General features: G+C 38.0%; 1 protein-coding gene and 1 gene segment (V, D, J or C); both read right to left on the reverse strand.

The window, feature by feature from the left end:
- Positions 1–1,673: 1,673 nt before the first annotated feature.
- Positions 1,674–3,857, reverse strand: LOC130931365 (Ig kappa chain V region 3381-like). The segment is given in 2 exon segments: positions 1,674–3,443; positions 3,756–3,857. Coding segments are annotated over 2 exon segments (360 nt in total).
- Positions 3,858–8,587: 4,730 nt separating this feature from the next.
- Positions 8,588–20,991, reverse strand: LOC130930565 (transcription factor 7-like 1-D). Of its 6 annotated transcripts, XM_057858519.1 has the most exons (9): positions 19,859–20,194; positions 18,521–18,889; positions 18,272–18,330; positions 17,825–17,896; positions 17,574–17,751; positions 17,405–17,512; positions 14,444–14,492; positions 14,179–14,368; positions 11,140–13,723 (listed from the first exon to the last, which is right to left on the reverse strand). In XM_057858519.1, the coding sequence occupies exons 2-8, from the start codon at positions 18,854–18,856 to the stop codon at positions 14,226–14,228; spliced, it is 945 nt and encodes a 314-aa protein (XP_057714502.1). In that variant the 5' UTR covers positions 18,857–18,889; positions 19,859–20,194; the 3' UTR covers positions 11,140–13,723; positions 14,179–14,225. The 6 variants fall into 6 exon arrangements, with proteins under 6 accessions (XP_057714499.1, XP_057714502.1, XP_057714501.1 ...); XM_057858516.1 differs by lacking the exon at positions 11,140–13,723 and adding an exon at positions 8,588–8,732 and having other exon boundaries at positions 14,179–14,492; positions 19,859–20,290; XM_057858518.1 differs by having other exon boundaries at positions 14,179–14,492; positions 18,272–18,327; positions 19,859–20,991.
- Between the last annotated feature and the right edge of the window lie 401 nt (positions 20,992–21,392).

Genomic DNA, 21,392 nt, shown 5'->3' on the forward strand with positions numbered 1-21,392 from the left:
TTGAATCCGGCACCATCTGTTGGTCGAGATCACGTGGCTTGTGGGCTTCTTTAATCCCTTTAAAGGCACATGTAGAGACAGCTATTTGTAAGAAAATGAAACTTTTTTGCATGTAATTTGAGATATTTCTACAGTCTGTATAAGATTTTGAAGTTTTAACATTAATGCCCAGATGTCAGCTTTAACAGCACTAATGTTCTATTTTTTCCCCCGTGCACACTTTGACCGATTCTCACCGTTCTAACTTTAAAATGTTGAAAAAAATTCTCGCAGACTCTCTTTTCGACATCTCCCCTTAACGTTTACGGTTGCGGCAAAAACATGTTTTTTTTCTTCCAACAAAAAGTTTCCAATGACAAAAACATGTAAAATGTATCTCATCCTACAAGCAAAACATTTCACTGTGGAATACCTCAACATTCTTGAAATTTCATCATACTCTACAAACACACAATTATTGCAACCACAGTCAGAGTCGAATTCCTCTACAGCACATTTATTTCACAGGACAGAGGAAGGTGTACATTTTGTAACAAGATGACATGACAAAACAAGAAACGATAATGAGATTAATAAATAAAGCAAAATATCAAATAAATTAGTAAAAAACATCCATTCAAAACTCCAGTCTTGGCTTCAGAACAAGGGCATAGCTTTGGTCTCAACATTGTTAGGGACGATATGGCATCACCTGCATGTACACTTTTTGCTGGGGACTGGATATTCTTAATGATCAATGCAAAATAAATCTGTATTGATTTATACTTACTTTTATGTGGATCGGTTCAACTTACACTGTTCAATTCAATCTTTTATTTTCAAAAACTACTAAAGAAACAATTTCGAAAACTTCTAGGAAAAATGTCTGGCTTTTATGAGCAAATTCAAATTGCATTATTTGAACATAACTAAAATACAAACTTGTTAATCATCTCTTAACTGTCCAGGAATGCAAAAAAATAGAGATGTCCCGATGGATCAGCATCCCGATCAATCGGGTCCGATCACATCATTTTCAAAGTATCGGAATCGGCAAAAAAATATCGGGCATCCCTCTTTTTTTTATTAAATCATTTTCTAATTGTATTTAACGTTACAGACATAATATGTTACACACATCCAGAGTCTTTAGTTTAGGCTTAAGGTAGGGTTATCAAATTTGTCCCGTTACCGGCGGTAATTAATTATTTTTTTAAATTATCCTGTTATCATATTTAACGCAATTAACGCATGCGCTGCACGACCCACTCACACATTGTTGCGTTCAATCTGTAATGGCGTCATTTTACCTATATATAGAGCTAAAGGGAGCGTAAAATGACTAGAGTGAATTTTGGCAGCCTGTGGAGCATTTTTTTAATTGGCTAGAGCCTTACAATCCCTCTCCCTATGATTAGAAATATTGTGGGAAGCAATGTGGGGATGATAATTGATCTTTTTCTTAACACCCTATGTTATTTCCCAACGCAGAGAAGATATATCAATTGGTACCACTACGCACAGTCATGGGTGCACTTCCCATCATGCATTTGGGCACAACAGTTAAATGGCTACAGTATCATTTACTGACAGCTCAACAAATACACTAGATGGCAATATTTAGTCACAATATACAAAGTCACATTTATCCTATAAGAATTACAAGTCTATCCGTGGATCACTCTCACAGAAAGAATGTTAATAATGTAAATGCCATCTTGAGGATTTATTGTCATAATACAAATACAGTACTTATGTACTGTATGTTGAATGTATATGTTCGTCCGAGTTCTATTCTTTTTTTTCTTAATGCATTGCCAAAATGTATTTGCTCGGGAAAAATTATCGGGAATGATTGGAATTGAATCGGGAGCAGAAAAAAAGCAATCGGATCGGGAAATATCGGGATCGGCAGATACTCAAACTAAAACGATCGGGATCGGCTCGGGAGCAAAAAAACATGATCGGAACAACCATCCAAAAAAATAAACATTTCTTCAGACCACTCAACATTGTCTCAATAAAGAAATCAAATATAAATGAAAAAAACTTCTTTGTCGGGGAATAAAAATAAATAAATAAAAATGAAGAAGTCCTTCAGGTAAAACACTACTGCTTTTGTCCACAAGCAAAGCCAAACTCACCAAAAAAATGAAAGGGCCTGTGGGCTGCTTTAAGACCACATGAATAAAATAAAAATTAAGATTAGGGAGAAGGGGGTAAAATTCGGTTCACTACATTTCTCACAGTTTAATTAATGTTAACAGTAGAAAACACATACAGGAGGACACTTCTCTCTAAGCAGTTACCTACTCGAGTTTTGCAGGTTAGCAAGTTCACAGGTTACGCTAACTCTGATGCAGGTCGGCCCTTCATTAGCAAAGTTAGTGGTGTGTTCCCCACTTCCACAACATTGATGTCTTTTTACATTTCTTACAGTGGCTGCTGCTGGTTGGGGAAAAAAATCTACTATCCTTAATATTTATTGTCTGTGTGTGTGTGGGGGGGGTTAAGTCATCATTTATTCGCCAATCAAATGTGCGTTTTGGAGAAAAACGGCTTTTTCTCCTGGGGAACAGCCTGGAATGACCACTGGGTCAGAGCATTTATTGTCCTTATAAAAATGGATAAATTAATATCATCCCCCTAGGCTGACCCAGAGGCCATACACGGTGGGAAAATGCTATCATGCGGAAAAGAGTAAACAATAAATTCCTATGTTGTGTGTCGTGTATGTCGTGAATAAGCTTGAACACAGTAGTAGACCAGCAATAAATTATGATTATACGTAATTATATGAAATTTCTACACATTGAAGACACCAAGCGCCAGCAAAGCAACCCCAGAATGCAACCGATTTCCCTTTTAACAGTAAGGACATTGTACTGCGGTAGGTTTAACAGAGGGGCGCTAACCCTTTTGGCAACGTGTTTAAGTAGTTAAACATCAAGAAAAACTTTTGTCTGAATGTCCCTAATGTGCTTAATGTCTTTAATAAATTCACTTGTCTGCCAGCTGTTTAACAACCACCGGATGAAGCTCCAGTCTTGATAACTGTGCTTGGAATGGTTGGATCCAGGTGCATAGTGGTATTAGTTGTGCACGGAGGTTTGCAATAGGTATCTTTGTGTTTGATAAGGTTCATGACTTGATGATTTAGTATGACACTGCACCGTGGTAGCTTGCTGCACAGTAATAAACAGCGCTGCTGTCCAGACGCAAATTGTGGATGGTCATCGTGCAAGTTTTGCCGTATTCTGCATTGCCATCCAGCTTCACATCCTGGTCAGGTTCTATCACAGCTGGGTTGCTGGAGTACTTGTACCCGAGGAACTCCATGTTCATGCCGCGATGCCGATACCACAGCAACTGGTTGTAGCCCGATTTGTTGTTTAAACACTTAATTTGGGCCGAGCTGCCTAGAGTCTCGATGATTTCAGCAGGTGTCTGCGTGACTTCCCTTCCTGGAACAGAAAAAGATCTCATTTTAGTCTTCGACGCATTTCACGTAATCAATTCTAAAGCAAACCCAACATAAATGCTTTCTGAAATTGATTACCATTTTATGTAATTTTTTTGAGTTTTTAGCCATCTAACAATTGGATTAAATTTAAAGGGGATAACATAACCTTTGCAAATGCCACAAAAATAAGCCTAGGGAGGGCAGATGTAAATTAACATTTTTTGCTATAATCCGTCATATTTACATTTTTTGGATGTGTCTAATAGATGTTCATCAATGTGCACAGTCCCAATTAAATAAATAAAGATGTTACCCAAAAGTAGAGGAACACTGATGGCAAAGTTCAACAGCAAGAGGATCATCATTTCTTCTGGTCAGGGTTGCTGCAAGCTATCTGCCCTCAAAAATCATCTGCATAAGACCTGAATCCAACACGATCTGTTGGCTGAGATCACATGACCTTAAAAGCACTCAGATAACTTGTCTCCAGATTCTCAATTATATTTGCAGTTTTTTTTTTTTATATTAAGATGTTTTTGTTTTTCAATTGTTCTTTTCTGACTTATAAAATCAGACTTAGCACTTTAATAGTCAGTTAACTCATTCATTGCTACTCTACTTTGTATGGTTTTCACAGAGTATGTGTTGTGGTAGTTAGTAAAAAAGAAAAACACACACACACACATATATATATATATATATATATATATATATATATATATATATATATATATATATATATATATATATATAAAACCTTGATTATGGGGAAATTATCATCAGGAAGCATTTCATGGTTTGGCAATCTTGTGTCTCTGTTGCCTCCTAGTGAAGACGATAAGAGGTCTAAGAATAAATGTAATTCGAGTTTTAAATTAAAATGACAAAATAGTAGGACTTCTTCAATGTGATACTGTATATGGTCATACATTTAAAACGAAAATGAAAGTAAGACATTAGAAACGATCGTAATTTATGACACTACATATGCGTAAAACAAACTATATTTCTAAAACAAAGCTCCAATCAACGACATGACAAACTAACATTTTTAGTGGCACGATAATACCTTTTTTTTTGACATGCAATGTAGGATTTTTAATTTCTAAATGTGAGCATGTGAAAAGTGTCCATTTTTATTGTAGTATGTTGCAATATGATTGATGTGAATGGGCAAAGATGTGAACCTTGTATTTGAATGTATCGAAACATTCCCACGATGACAAATTTCAATTGCATTAAACACAAGAAGGTAGGGCATTTTTAACTAATTGACTGCCATTCACGTGATTGATGAACCAGAGTTGTTTTTATATTGATCATATTATAACTTTGCCCTATTGCCACCAGAGGTGGGTAGAGAAGCCAAAAATTGTACTCAAGTAAGAGTAGCGTTACTTCAAAATGTTACTCAAGTAAAAGTAGTAATCTAAAGAAATTTACTCAACTACAAGTAGAAAAGTATCCAGTGACAATACTCAAGTAATGAGTAATATATTGAGTAACTGTTTACAAATGTGTTTGCTTTTATTTTCTCAGCACAAAGTCATCTATATGAACTAGGGCTGTCAAACGATTAAAATTTTTAATCGAGTTAATCACAGCTTAAAAATTAATCGTAATTAATCACAATTAATCGCAATTCAAACCATCTATAAAATATGCCATATTTTTCTGTAAATTATTGTTGGAATGGAAAGATAAGACACAAGACGGGTATATACATTCCACATACTGTACATAAGTACTGTATTTCTTTATTGTAACAATAAATCAACAAGATGGCATTAACATTATTAACATTCTGTTAAAGCGATGCATGGATAGAAAGACTTGTAGTTCTTAAAAGATAAACGTGAGTACAAGTTATAGATATTTTATATTAAAAGCCCTCTTAATGTTTTCGTTTTATTAAAATTTGTAACATTTTCAACAAAAACTAAACTAGTAGCTCGCCATTGTTGATGTCATTAATTACACAATTCTTATGGTGCTTACACCCATAAAATCAGTCGCACCAAAGCGCCAGCAGAGGGAGACAAAAAACACAAGTAACAAGTGGCCATGACACTGCTGTCATTTTAATGTTTGAACGGGGCATGTGCGTTAATTGCGTCAAATATTTTAACGTGATTTATTTTTAAAAATTAATTACCGCCCGTTAACGCGATAATTTTGACAGCCCTAATATGAACTGTTGTTACAATGATACTGTACGATAACCTATTACATAACTACATTAAACCAAAGAAATACAAAAAAATAAAGCTAAAAAAAAAACAACAAAAAACATTGAATTCTGGCGAGAGAAAAAAATGACAGAAATTAAGCATTATTCGTCCAAAGCGCATGAGTGCCCTCTACTGGAGGGAATAGTTCCTAGTTTGAATATAGTGAATAGTTCCTTCATAGGATCATTTTGATTTCATAATAGTAACTATCTCCAGTTTTCCGTGGTCAATCGGTGCCAAATAAAGACTGGGAGAGGTTAAAATCCGTGCTTTCAAGTTCTGTTGAAGGCAGCGCACTATGTCAAATACGGCGCTTTAAAGTGATTGAACACGATGACGTGTTCACAGAATGGCAAGTTTGTGTCTGATTGGTATTACGGAGTCATGTGATTATTGTTTTCATGTCTCATTGGTGAAATTGGTAGAGCTACTCTTGGCATTGCTGGCAAAAAAATAAAATCTAACATGAAGAATAGAGGGAAAATGTAACAACTCTTGTGTAGCCCAAACTAGCGGGGTAAGAGTAGTGTTTTTTCTTCAAAAATCTACTCAAGTAAAATTAAAAAGTATGGCTCAGTAAAACTACTCATAGAAGTACATTTTTCTCAAAGTTACTCAACTGAAACTGTGGAAACAGCAAAAACTTGGCTAGTGTTCCTACAGCTTTAATGTAATTTCATATTCATATTATGAACATCCTGTCCAAGTTTAATGATAATCCTTGTATTCATTCTTTAGTTATCTTGAACTAAAACATATTTCTGACCATTGACCTCAGTACTCCAAAGGTTAAAATCTCTTCAGTTTCATATTATAAAACATAACCTACGAGTTGGATAATAATCCCCTTATTCATTCTTGGGTGATCTTGAACTCAAACATTCACACAGAAAGAAATGAGGAACCAAATACATAACCTCCACATACCATAGGTTTCACTTACTGGCAGAGGTAAATACAGTACACCTAAAGAATATTATTCATAGGCGGAGTTTGACTTTTGGGGCAGGGGGGGGCACAACATGTTGATGACCCCGAAACGTAGTGTCAGCAATAAAGTTACAAGAATATTTATAATTATAAGTTGACAATGAGTGTTTTTTCCCTATCATTCTTGAGGGGAATTCTAAATCAGGCTGCTTAGGCAATACTTTTCGCCTAGATTGTCATCCTTTGAATATGGTACGCCTGCCGGCGTCGTGCCAATGTAGTTACCGCAGTCAAAAATTGTATCCCCTGGGCGGAGCCATATGGAGGTAGATTATGTGTCTTTATTATTCAACCCCATAAAATGTCGCTTCAATTTAAAAAAAAATGTGTTTGAATGCAAAAATTAATTTGAAACTCCAAAAACCCCCCCAAAAAAGAAAAAAGAAATGCACGTGAAAACAAATTTTCTTTTTTTTTTTTTTTTTTTTTTTTTTTTAATGACTGAAGTCGTTTTTTTTTTATTGAAGCAACTTTTTTGATTGAAGTAATGTTGATGTGTTTTTGGGCCACATTTTGGCCAGGACATTTGTGTCTATATTATTCAATGAAAAAATAAGTTGTTTAAAAAATATATAGATTTTAAAAAAAGAAAATCACTTCAATCAAAAAAAGAAAAATTTCAATCATAGAAAGTTTTTGTGTTTGGGCCATATTATGATTAGGACATTTGTGTCTATATCATTCAATCCCCACCAAAAAGTTGCTTCAATCAAAAAAAATATTTTCGGTTAAAGAAAAAAATCATGAAAAAAATTTTTTTCAAAAAAAAAGTTTAAAAAAAAAAAATTATATGCAAAGCAAATGACCGTCTAAGGTGCTCGAAAAATAATTTTGGCCCATTACAAAAATGTATATTTTTGTTCATTTCATTCATTTTTGTAGTGGTTTTATTGCTTTTCAACTTTTATGTATATAGGAAAGTCAATTACATGCAATGACACTTTCCGGGAACCCCCGCCCCCATAAAATCTGCTTATGATATTATTATTACATTCTTAAGAATTGCACTATGTAAAAAATATCAAATGTACATAAAAGAACTCGAATGACATGATTTATATTAGTTGGGAGCTAATGGATGGATGATAATGATACCAAGATGATTTTTCCAACTGTCAAAAACAGCGATTGATGAACGGCGATATTCTGAAAAAGGTTCCACTGCATGTGCAGCTGCATCTGCTTGGCAACGGATGTTTTTTGTGGCGAGGGTGACAAGATCACGCATGGCGGTGTGCGCCTCTGTGGCGGCGCATAAATACATCATCCTGTTGTCTGAGGGCCCCAGACGGGCGATTCCAAGGGATGAGCGAGCGGCGGCGCCTGTCAACCGATACACGCCAGCATCCTCCACCACATTGTTCAGGCTTGCTCGAGCCACCAGTGTGAGGGCGGCAGACGGAGAGGCCTGTTTGTACCAGAACATGTGCAACGCTCTGAGGCTGGAGTGGTTGCAGCTGATGGACACATTGTCACCCGCCGCCATGATAATATCAGATGGGTTCTGATCCATTCTGGTTATGGTGGCGTCCGCGGGGCGGTAAAAAAGCACGACACAGTACAAGAAAAAAGCAGACATGATGGTTCAATGGAAGACAAGTGAGGCGGGGCGGTAAACGAGCACGACACAGTACAAGAAAATAGCACACATGGTGGTTTGATGGAAGACAGTGAGGCGCTGCAGTGTCTTACATTAATACTTCCTGTTCTAAGCCTGACTAGAAACTGATCTTTAACGTATGATTGGATGTTAAAGCAAGTCATTTTTTATGACTAAATTTAAAGGTTTTTGTGTGTGTTGGGGGGGGGGGGGGGTTGTATGTCACTGATGGTGAAGTGGTACAATTGCCTAACTCTGGTGTAGGCAGCGTGAGATCGATTCACTAAGTGTTGAAGTGGCACATACGGCGAAAGCAGCGTGGGGGGCATCGACTCCCACTAAGGGACAGTTTGATTGTGAGTGCGAATGGTTTTCTCGTGTGTGCACTATGACTGACTGGCGACCAGTTTAGGCTGTAGTCCAGCGTTCTCCCGATCTCAGCTGGAATGGGCTCCAGCACCCCGTGACCCTGAAAAGGATAAGCAGTGCTTAAAATGGATGGTTAGAATATCGGTGCGCTGTATAGATACATTTTGAAAGTGTGAGTACATTTCGAATTGTGTTTGAAAACTTGCTTTTTAATAATATTCTTTTTAAAACTTTGTAAAAAAAAATATTTATACAGTATACATATATTTTTGTATATATGTTTATTTTAAATAAATTTTTAAAAAACAATTTTACACCCTGACCCTAGCTTGGAACCGTTTGGAGATCCTCATTCGAGTTTGAAATGTTCAACTCTATTTTGAAACGCTAATTTTAAACCGTACTGTAAAACCCTAACCCTATTTTAAAACCCACATTTGAAACTAATCCAGTTTGAAACCTTAATTTGAAACCTAACCCTTTACTGTCTAACCCTAACTCTATTTTGAAACCTTCTCCCGAGTTTGAAATCCTTACTTTGGTCTACTTTGGAACCCTAACTTGAGTAATAAACCCTCATTTGAAACCCTAACCCTCGTTTAAAAAAATCTACTTTAAAACCTTAATTCATTTAATCCCTATTTAGGAACCTTATAAAAGCCATATTGGTGGCCCAAAAAATGGCACTGCAACCAGGATAAAAAAAATTGAAGTGCACAACATCCCTTTCCTCTTTGGACTGCCAGATAAGCAGTTCGCAATGGAAACTATCATACCAATATTGCATTTCAATCAGAAGACAGGCTTACACACTACACTTCAACAACAGTGGTCATATGAACAAACATCAATTGCGGTCTGACACCTATGTCTAGGTCTATCACATGGTCATGTGACCATGAATTATGTGTGATCTACAACTTGCATCTATTACATACCAAATTCCATGAGTACACGCAAGTCTTGGTTCAACTCATACTCAGGTGTGACTTACTCCGAAATATATGGTACTTGTTCTGCTATTTTAGAATCAAAGCAAAACAAAGCCATCCAAATGATTTGAATCTCCCAGTCATTCACTTAAGTCACAACTACAGTGGTTGCCCTCAATTTGTGGTTATCACTGGTGGCTGGCACTTTTCTTGCCACTCCCTCTTGGTGTTATGCATCACCGTGAAGCGTGCTGACGGCACACCAGTAGACTCCCGCATCAGTCGGACGCACCTTCTTCAACGTCAAGATCCCATGCTCGGCCGACGGCTGTTCAGCCCCAAACCTTGTCGGGCTCACCTCTCCGAATTTGGGTAGGCTAGAAAAAGCCACGGTGCTGAGGATGTGCTTCATGCTCTCTTCTGGCGTCGTCCGGAACCAGAACATCGACCTGTAGGCGGCATCGAGGTTGTGGTTGCAGTGCACCTTGGCAGGATGGTCCAACTGGACCAGCAAATCCGATGTCTGACGGACCCCTTTGCCCCCTCCTGGAAGTAATCTAGCTAATCAGTGTGTACTCATGTATTCACCCCGAGTAAATAATGAGCAGATTCTCACCAGAAACGCCGCACAGCAGACACAAGCTAATAAAGTGAACGGTTGACATTTTTTTATGGGGCCTCCAGTAGCAAGTGAGATGCCCAGCCACATCATTCAGAGTGGCAGTTGAAAGAGGGTGTCGACTGTGTGACGCAGCCTGATCACACCACTTATCACATTTTAGATCTTCAAAGGGGTTTTTCAACGTTTTATATTGACCACACAGTAATTTGGGCACATTACCAATTTAAGTACAAGAAAACGTCAAAACTTTGTTGTAACTGATTAAAGGTTGTTTTATAAATCATTGGCTGCCATCAATGGTGATGGTGAATGGTCTAATTTCACTGGAATCAAAATGGATTGAACGTCTAAATTAGATTGGACGTCTATCACTGTGAATGTCACTCGATATGAATTTGTTGATAAAGGTTTTGGTTATGGCGGAAAACACAGACAAGAATCAAAAAGCAGTTTCTGCTCTTGCACCCCTCTTTAAACTAAACTGCTGTATTCTAAGCCAAATGAACTGTTGTGTTTGATAGAACAATATGTCTATATGCTGTCATAGCAGATTCATGGCACAATAAGCTCCCAAACTATTTTTAATTTGTCCGTTTTACCCTGAAAACCCCCATTTACAGACATCGCGCAAACGCTTTTGTTTCAACCGAGCCATAAAAAGAAAGTAAGTAATTATATTATTCGAAATGTCTTGTCATTTTTAGCTTAGAATCATTAATTGAGGTCTAATATTTAGTTTAAAAAAATATACAGGACTGTCTCAGGAAATTAGAATAAGAACTTTATCACAATATTCTAATTATCAGTCCTGGACTGTCTCAGGAAATTAGAATAAGAACTTTATCACAATATTCTAATTATCAGTCCCGGACTGTCTCAGATAATTAGAATATTGTGATAAAGTTCTTATTCTAATTTCCTGAGACAGTCCTGTACTTTAAAAAATTATTCACTCGCACATTTTAAACTTTTAAACAAATTACGTCACAATGAAAAAATTGGCGTCTGTAAAAAAGTCACGGATATCTACCTCATAACTATCGCTTAATTGTATTTTTTCGTTACTGTCGCATTTTCCCCGATATCTTAGATGATAAATAATCGATCCAGACAAAGAAAAATTGAAAAAAGTTTAAAAGGCTAAATATATGAAAAACAACATTTCTACCACTCATTGATGTCTGCGATTTCTGCATCGCGACCCTTGTTATATGGCCATGTTTCACCAATAAAATCCCCCCAAAATCCAACTGTGGCCATTCATAGCTGTGTGTTGACACTCAGTGATGCAAGCTACGTGGAGTTTTTGGATCGAAACAAGGTAAGTACGCGATAATATCTCATTAAAGTCATGGCGTCTTTAATTCTGCTCTCGCGTGCTATCTCCTCCAGGTAGGGTTTTGCTGTTTAAATTTTTTTAAATGCCCTCCTGTCCAAAATTTTTCTTCACCCAGAAAATAGAGATTTTAAGCTTTCCAATGATGTGTCACACATGCATATCGGACAATTTTGAAAGTTGGCTAAAGTGGGGGTCTCAGAGCGGAACTTCAAGTCACCTGAGTGTTTTCCGCCTTATATAAACATAGGTGTGTTTGTGTTTCAAGATTTTCTGTTGTTTTTTTTTTTCAAACACTGAATTTTTTTTATTAAAAAAAAAAAAAAAGCATGAATGTATCTTGGGGTTCTTTTTGTATGGAAGTTGTGAGCGCCATTATTAAAAATCATTATAAAGACCTGAAAGAGAAGTAGTACATATAAAAAAAATACATAATACACTGCTAAAAAAATAAAGGAAAAACTAAAGTAACATTATGTAGATATGAATGAAGGAAATATTTTTATTAAATACTTTTGTTTTTTTTCCGTAATTGAATGTGCTGACAACAAAATCACATAAAGATTATCAATGAAAATCAAAAGGATCAATCTATGGAGGTCTGGATTTGGAGTTCTACTCAAAATTAAAGTGGAAAAACACACTGCAGGCTGATCCAACCTTATGTAATGTCCTTTAGTCAAACTGAGGCCTCTGCGTGCCTGTATGACCTCCTTACAACGCCTAGGCATGCTCCTAATGAGATGACGGGGGGTGTCCTGGGGGATCTCCCTCCCAGATCTGGACCAGGGTATCACTGAGCTCCTGGACAGTGTGAGGATCAACCTGGCGGCACCAGAGATGTTCTATTGGATTTAGGTAAGGAAAACGGGCCAGTCAATTATCATTTCAGTCTTCCTTCAGGAACTGCGTGCATATTCCAGCCACATGAGATTAGGCAGTCGTTGACCAGGAGGAACTCCGGGCCCACTGTACAAGCGTAGCTTATGACAATGGGTCCAAGGATTTCATCCCGATACCTAACAGCAGTCAAGGTGCCATTATCTAACCTGTAGAGGTCTGTGTGTCCTCCCAGGGATATGCCTCCCCTGACCCACCACCACACCGGTCATGCTGAATGATGTTACAGGCAGCATAACATTCTCCACAGTATATCCGGACGCTTTCACGTGTCCCATGTGTTCAGGTTCAACCTGCTTTCATCATTGAAGAGCGCAGCGCCAGTGGCGTAGTTGCAAATTCTGGTGGTCTATGGCATATGCCACTCGAGCTGGATGGTGATGGGCAGTGAGCATGGGGCTCACTACTGATGTCGGGCCCTCAGGCCATCCTCATGGAGCACGTTTGATTGTTTGGCCAGAAACATTCACACTACTGGCCTGCTGGAGGTCATTTTGTAGGGCTCATCCCGTTCCTCCTTGAACAAAGGAGTGGATACCAATCCTGCTGAGGGTTTAAGGACCTTCTACAGCAATAATCAGCTATCCTAGAGTAACTACAGATCTCTTGGAATCTCCTACAGGCCAACAGGTTGCTCATCAGACTGACCAGGAGCTCAGCGATGCCCGGGTCCAGATCTGGGAGATCCCTCAGGAGAACATCCGCCACATCATGAGCATATCCAGGGTTGTAGGGAGGCCACACACACTATTGAGCCTCAGCCTCATTTTGACTTGTTTAAAGCACATTACATCAAAATTGGATCAGCCTTTAGCAGTGTTTTTCCACTTTAATGATGAGTATAACTCCAAATCCAGCCCTCCATGAGTTGAAACACTTGATTTTCATGGATAATGTGTGGCTTTGTTGTCAGCACATTCAACTACTAACGTATTTCATAAAAAATATTTCATTCATACAGATCTACAACGTGTTCCTTTAGTGTTCCCTTTATTTTTTTGAGCCATGTATATACTTAGTTGTGTATTTTCCAGAGCACTTTTTCTCAAGAAAAAAAAATCCATCTCTGGCTTATCTGGCTTATTATAAATGTGCTTCAGTCAGGTGACCACTAGTTATTTTGAGTGGCCTATGAAAATATTTTTATTCATCCATTAATTCCATTTCTTTTTTTCCCTGAAGTTGCTACGTTTTTTTTTCCCTCACGCAGTGCAGCAGTGTCGTGTCTGTTGCTGTTCCTCATCCTCTTCCCAGCCAGCGCCACTCATCAATGTGTCATCTCCTGACCTGCACCATGTCCTCTACATACACATGATAAATAGTTATTTCAGTAATAAGGCAGAATTAAATGTAGAATACATTTTAAATTTGACCAATTTAACAAGCATTTTGAGAGGGATAGAAAGAGCATATTGAGATACATGTATTCTTTGAAGGTATTTTGAAGCTGTAAATGAGGAAAATATATTTTTTAATGTGTTATTGTCAAATTTCGCATTTTTATGATTTTAAAACATGCTCAGAAGTATTAGTACCCTTGTTAAACTCACAGCGATCGCAGAAAAGTACACTGTCCCTACTTTGAAACATGGAGGCAGCGGCTATAAGTTCTCGAACGTTTTATTCGCGCCTCCCAGTGGAAATGGGTTGGACGTCTAGCGCCGTCAATGGCAGGCTATGAGTTAAATGAGCGCCCTGTTAAATTTTTGACAACTTCTCGACTGTTAAATGCACTTTTCTCACAAGGTGGTGTTACCTAATGTTATAGCTGGGGTAAGAGCGTGAAATCGTTCCGAGGCGCTGTCAGCAGCCGCGTGTATGGGCGTACGTATGTGTTTCCCCCACAAGGTTCTTATGGTAGTGATGGCATGACAGCTCCTCGCCGCTGGCTTGGCTCATGGCGGAGCAGCAACGTTCCACCGCCGGGCTGACATCCTCCACTGCCTCTTTGCATGGGTTGGGGTAACAACACGCCATTTGCTCATATGTACCTGATGTGGAACGCCGGTCACATAACTTACTTGAGTTGCTGGTGCTGTTTCTGCTGCGATCGCGCTTCCTCTTTTTGCCCTACAACAAAACAAAACAAGGCAGTAACATTTCCCCGTTTGGAAATAATCTTTTGTCAAACACTTGCCATGAAATGTGTATGAAGTCATGCAAGTGAAAAAAAAGGTAACACTGTTAAGCAATTGGCTGCCTTTGACGTTCATGGACGTCCAATCATTTGAACTCATCATTCACAGCTAGACCTCAGTTCGCCGTCCAATCCATTTGAACTCATCATTCACAACTAGCCCTCAGTTCGAACGGATTGGACGTCTATGGTCGTCAATTGCCACCAGTGAGTTAAATGAAAACTGTACTTACCAATAACTTTTGATGCCAAATGTGAGGCAGGGATATTCAGTGATGCTACATACAGTACGTCTTGTTCTAATATTTTTAATAATCTAGCAAGATTTGCATTACTATTTCTAGACTGAAGCTATTTATAATCTATTTAAAATTTGAGCCACGAGGCTTGTTGTGATTTCATCAACTTCGTCAACTTTTTTAGATGGAAATAGTCATTTGGAGTTTGTCAATATTTTAGAAAGGAGCTAAAAAAAAATTTTCAAGAATATATTGTGATGCCACTTGGGAACTGAGGGGACTGCGAGGCCCATGGTGGCAGCAGTGACAGTGGCACTACGGCATACTTTTTGCTTTTAATTGAGTAGATTAGTGAAGAATAAAAGCTACTCTTACTCCAGTGCTTTGGGCTACACTAGAGTCGTTACAGATTTCCTTTTTATTCTACATATTAGATTTTAATTTATTTTGCCAGAGATGTCCACAGTGGCTCCACCAGTTAAGTATAACACCATTTACCATATCAGAATAATCACATTACTCCACTATACCAATGAGACGTAACATATGACCACACAAGCTTACATTTCAAAGTCCTATGATCATGCCGGCCTGTTCAATCATGTGTCTTTAAAGCGCCGTAAAAAACACACTATTTCACATGGAGTGCTGCCATCAACATTATTCGAAAGCACGGATTTAAACCGCTCTCCCAGTTTTTATTTGGCACCGATAGACCACGGAAAACCAGAGATATTGTTTTATTTCTATGGTAGGAAATGTTTTCTCCACCAGAGGGCACTCATGCTTTTTGGATGGGTGATGTTTCATTCCTGTATTTTTCTTTTCAGAATTCCATGATTTTTCCATTTCTTTTCGGAATTCCATGATTTTTATGGGGATGTATTTTTTTGGCCTAATATGGTCAAGAAATATGTTATATAGTACAGTATGATAATACTTATGAATTGAATGAATTGAAAAAAACATTGTTTTAAAAAAATCAGACATTGTAAACAGTTACTCATTACTTGAGTATTCTTTTCACTGAATACCTTACATGTGCTTGAGAAAAATCTTGGGATGACAACATTTATTTTTACTTGAGTGCCATTAATTTGAAGTAACTACTCTAACTTGGGTAAAGTTTTTGCAAGTTTTTGGTTACTCTACCCACCTCTTCCTGTTGTTTCCTGCTTATTCTGTGTCTGGCCAATCAACTCCTCCTCTATCTTTCGTGCTCACTAGCTGTAAATCGTCTCCCTACCCCATGTCTGTGCATTTAAGCTCCCGGGTTCAAGTCAGTCTTGTTGGGCCATTGTCGCTGTCTTATGTGTCTCTTGTGCCCCTGTCCATGCCCGTGTTTATTGTAAAATTGGTCTTGGATCTTTTTATTTTTTGTAGCCGCCTGAGTTAAGCCTGTCCTTTGTATTGGAATCTTTTGGAATTAAAACATTGTTAGTTTTGTTGCAGCAGCACCCTTGACTGCTTTTTTGTGTGACTGCATTCGGATCTCCCCTCATTCCTCAACTGCACGTCCCACCACTTGTTGAAGTATATGGCAGATTACTGTTTGACTCCTTGTAGAGTGAAAGAAAATGACATGAATTTGTTAGAACTTATTTTATGTGTGTAGTTTATGGCAGCCAGTCAAATCAGTTGATGATGCATTAATCGTAGCCGTGCTTGTGATTACCTACGCAATCTTTTGATCCTGTCTTTTTTTTTTAAATAAGAGACAAATTATTTACTGAATTATCCTTTTTTGGAATAACAAATTATTTACTATCTTGGGAGGTGCCATTTTGCCAAATTACACATTCGTGTTAACCTTTAATCTATGACAAACACGCTTGCTTTAAACCTAGGACAGGCCCTCACAACATTTCTGAAATCGAAATACATCAAAATATAGGACGCTTTTATTTTGAAAGCGGCGTGTTGCAGTTCGAAAACAGATCAACGGTGCTAATTTTAGTGGGGAAAACATTTTTTTGTCCTCAGTTAAGTTCTAAACAAAACATTGAGAAATTGCTTGAACAGATTAATTGCCTATTTTATTTTTAAATTATTGTTAGACTAACAATTTAAAAAACAATTGACTTTGCTGGAATTTTTGCTTGCTTAAATTTTTGCCTTGATTTTCATGATATGCTCAAAAATGACTTGCAATAATGTCAACGATATTTGCAACATTTATTTTCTTCATATACATTACAGAAAAAGAACAGTTTTCTTGCAAAGCTGTACCGCTTTCGATTTTCAAGAACATTTTTATATCATGAAACCTTCTGTCTGAAAAAAATGTGTTGCTACATTTTTTATTTTTTTTAAATTTGTTTATATTCATATCGTATTGTAAATTTTAAAAATAGTGTAAAAAAATGACTTTCTGCGTTGTGGTACTTCGCAAAGTGTGAGCACAAGTTACCTGTTCTGTCACACTTTGGTGTGAAGTCTCCAGCCGCCATCTAGAGGTGGATCGCCTCAAGTTCACGCTTGTCAAATTTGAATAGTATATTTTTGCTCGCAACAAAATCAACCCAACGGCTACTCATAACTTGAAAACTCATAGGTTAAATTAGGTACAAATATATTTTCAACAAAGTCCTAGAAGTAGGTCTTACATAGTTTTCCGTGCAGGACCAGTCTGGATGCTGCAGGCTATGGAGGATTTTGTGCTCTTCAGCTTGCTGATAGTACTTTGCCTGCAGCTTCTTTGGCAGCGACTTCCACTGTAGAAGCAGTACAAGTCAAGCCTTTTACACGCCGTCTCGCTACGTTAAAATAATTTACCATCTTGCCAAGGATTTTATTGACCACAGCAGAGTTGGTGATGTTGAACTGGGCAACGACGTTGGGACTCTGCTCTTTGCGGAACAGCATGAAGGCGTTGGGCGGCTTCTTGACATATGGCCGATCCAAATCCTGCTGGCTGTAGCCGCAATATTGGCTTTGACTACTACTACTATCACTAGACACACACACACACACGGGTGATAAGAGAACTGCGCGACTAGAGTTTGCGCTTTTTTGGGGATACTTACATGCTCAGTGAAGCATCTGATGGAGGATCAATGGAATCAGAGGATGCCGCCCCACTCATCACCTCGCTTTTACTACACACACAGAATCTAGACTTTCAATGCCAGATCTCCCAGTTACATGAATAACATAATAGATTTATACAGCCAATAATGACAGTGAATGAGATTACCTTTTTTACTGCAAGAGTACAATTTTTGTGCCGCACTAGTCAAAATGCTGTACAGATTTTGTGAAAGTCATCGCACTTCTACCGATGGAGCGCACGTGACCACCAGTGATTCCAATCAAACTAGTCCTACAATGCAGTGTAAGAACTGTATCTAAAATTTCATTTGCAACCTAGACAACTACACTGTGAATTTCAATGCAAGACATATAGCCAAAACTTAGCTTTTCCGGAATGGTTATCAAACCCGCACCCTAATGCAAGTGTGTTTGTCACTTACAGACGAAGAAGAGGCTGGTTCACACTTTCGTGCGTTGGCATCACCGTGACGTTTTTCTCCTAGGTAGAAAACACACCATACTGTAGGTCCAATAGAGCCAGATAGCGTGCTATAAGCCCATCTCGCACTACATTAAATCATTGACGATTATAGATGTCTAATGTATTTCGACTGGGAATAAAATAATCTGTTAACCCATTGTCAACACTAAACCATTTATTTTTAAGGCTGATGTTGTGTTCTGGTTACCTGATCTTGGATATTGATGGATCCCGGTTGGCCACCCAGGTAGTCAGGCAACCAAAAGTCATCCAGAACATTGGCAAATTCATCTTCCACATCCACGGGCTGCCCATCTGTTAGTGGCTCTTGCCCACTTCCCAGAGGCAGCAAGTCCACCACCACTTGAGGCTCTGCAGCGGTGGGGGAAGTGGGTAAAGGCTGGAGCTCTTCTTTAATGATCGCTTGGGTGGTGGTGGCAGGCGAGGCGCCCCACAGAATGGCATCGGCCGACTTCAGGATGTTGTCCAGCAGCTTGTCCCACTTGACGTCTTCGTCGGTCGGAAGCGTCTGAAGGTGCTCCATGCTCTTTATTTCTGACTGCCACCCTAAAGCCTCCTGTGATAGCAGATCAACACGTTCATGAGGATGAAGCCCACATCAAACTTATCATGATATGCAATACAAAAGCTTGAACCAAGACACTATTAGTGTGAACAAACAAAGCCAGTATGCAAGCCACACTCTAAATCAACTATTGGTCAGTCTTCCAAGTGCATATATGTTCTTTTTTTTCAAATGATATAGAATGCTAAGTAAGGTGACATTTTTGTGTTAAAGTAGTGTTCAACAGTCTCTAAAAAGGCGACAAATTAGCACGATTTGACGGGGGCCATATTTATAATTGTCATAATTGCATAATACATTATATTGCATCATAATGTAGTGCGTAAAGTTTCATAACAAGACACATAAAGAGGACCAGTGATCAGAAAATTCCAGTCAACCAAAAGTAATGCCGACTTTGGAGACAAAAAGGTTAATTAAAAAAAAAACAAATTGATAGATTGATATTTCATTCAATTCATGTGACCTACTACACTACCGAAAGGTCCTCAAACTAATCATGAGATCCAATAAAAATAAATTGAACCATAAATATGACACGCTAATAACAAAAGTTGTTTATAATAATAATTCAAAATCTAATATGAATGGGAGTTGGGGCCCAGAAGCCAGAACATTCAATTCAGGATGTACACCACTATACTACCTTCTCAAACTCTGCACACACATTATGATACAAGCAATACAATGGGAACATGAAAGGAGTAGCATTTAAATGTGGCATTACAAATCCTAAACAAACGAATATACCAACACAAGGATTTTTCAATGTATCTGATATGCAACTTACATGAATACCATGCATCAGGTGTTGGATTTAGGGATGGATTTGGTACTGTTTAAACTGGTACAGAAACCAGCATATACTGATTTTTTTTCCTAAGCAGGGAAGTTGTAATTGAACTTGTAATAAATCAGTGGTGACATTGCATCTACTGTTGTAGTGTGGTACTCACTCACCGGCTGAGCTGTCCTCAACGTCCCTGAACCTGTGGAGTGGTTGCAGGTCTCCCTTCTGCGCTTGCACAGGGAGTTGAATTGACCTCTACGTCCACCCAGAAACGTGGTAGGACAGAATGAACCCGAAAAGCCTCTTTTAAAGTCATCAAAGCGAGTTAGTTATATAACCCAACCTTAAGGTTCAAAGAATCTCCACTTCAAGTCGATTGAATTATTTGTAGAGTTTTGCATAACCATTGCGCTAGATCACGCAATAGACCACTTAACCTCCAAAAGCGTTGCTATGTATTAATTTTGTGAATTGAGAGCAAAGTTTAAACGTTAACAAGTAGTGAAACCTAGCTATAGCATCGACGCTAATGCTAATGCGTTGTTGGTCCCATTTGCTTTTTCGGCAAGACAACTGAAATTCATTCATTTTACGTAAATTCAGTTTACTTTAAACTCAGAATTTCGCCTGAAATCATCTTTTCACCTACAGCTATACAAATTATGTCCTCAATATCCTGATAGTTAGCTATTTAAAAAAAAAAAAAAAAAAACAGCTATCAATTCCCCTAAAGCCATGCATTTTTCCCTCTAAAAGCTTTACTCTTAAAGTGAAAACATCCAGCAAAGAAGTATTTGTGAAGTCGAATGCCGTTTTATTATTAGTAATAATATTAACAATTGACAACAATCATTTGTGTTACACTGTGAGCCATTATAGCCTGATACGTATGCCTAGTTTCATTTCTGCCGCAAAGGCGGCCATTTGGGAGCAATCTCAATGCGCTACTTCTTCTCGATACACAAGCCATTATGGTAATTATTGTCCATTCATTTCATAGTCAGTTTACACAGTCCTTTTTCACCTCTTACAATGGTCACATTTGCCTTGTTTCGAAGCTGCATTCGATACTCTTAAGCCGTAATGGTGTTCGTCCAGTATCACGTAGCGAGTTGACGCGAATATCCCACATTGTTCCTGTTATATAAACTGTATTTATGAATCGTGCCGTCTTTTTAGATTATAGTATTGATATTGCATAATACCGAGCGACTTGAACAAATGTATGCATCTGACGTTTAATAACGTTGCTCTTTTAAGACGCGTGTAAAACGCAGCGTAAGAAAAGTGACACCAGTTGACGTCGTTTAGCGACGGTCGCTATAAGAGAAGATTTACGCAATAGACTGTCAAAGACGTGCTATTCTGCTGTCATTGTTTTTTCAAAAAAAAAATTTTTTTTTTTGGTACAATACAGTCATGACAGTTGGTTAACGATACAATGAGGCGGGTAATATAAAAGGAAATATGTTGCAATTATTACTTTTCATTTTCGAAAACTATATAAAAAATGAGAAAATATGTTAGGTGGGATTAAATGGCTTTATATTAAATGGGTTTAGATGGTTTTATATAATGTGAAATTAAGCTTAAGTTACATAATGTCCAGTAAAACTCATTTGAATTATAGAGAAAACAAGTTCTGAAAAAATAAGTTGTGGGGAAAAAAATCTGGGAAAGCCTTCTGGGCTTGATCTAAAGCTT

Source organism: Corythoichthys intestinalis, chromosome 15 (assembly GCF_030265065.1).
Source record: "Corythoichthys intestinalis isolate RoL2023-P3 chromosome 15, ASM3026506v1, whole genome shotgun sequence".
Lineage (NCBI taxonomy): Eukaryota > Metazoa > Chordata > Actinopteri > Syngnathiformes > Syngnathidae > Corythoichthys > Corythoichthys intestinalis.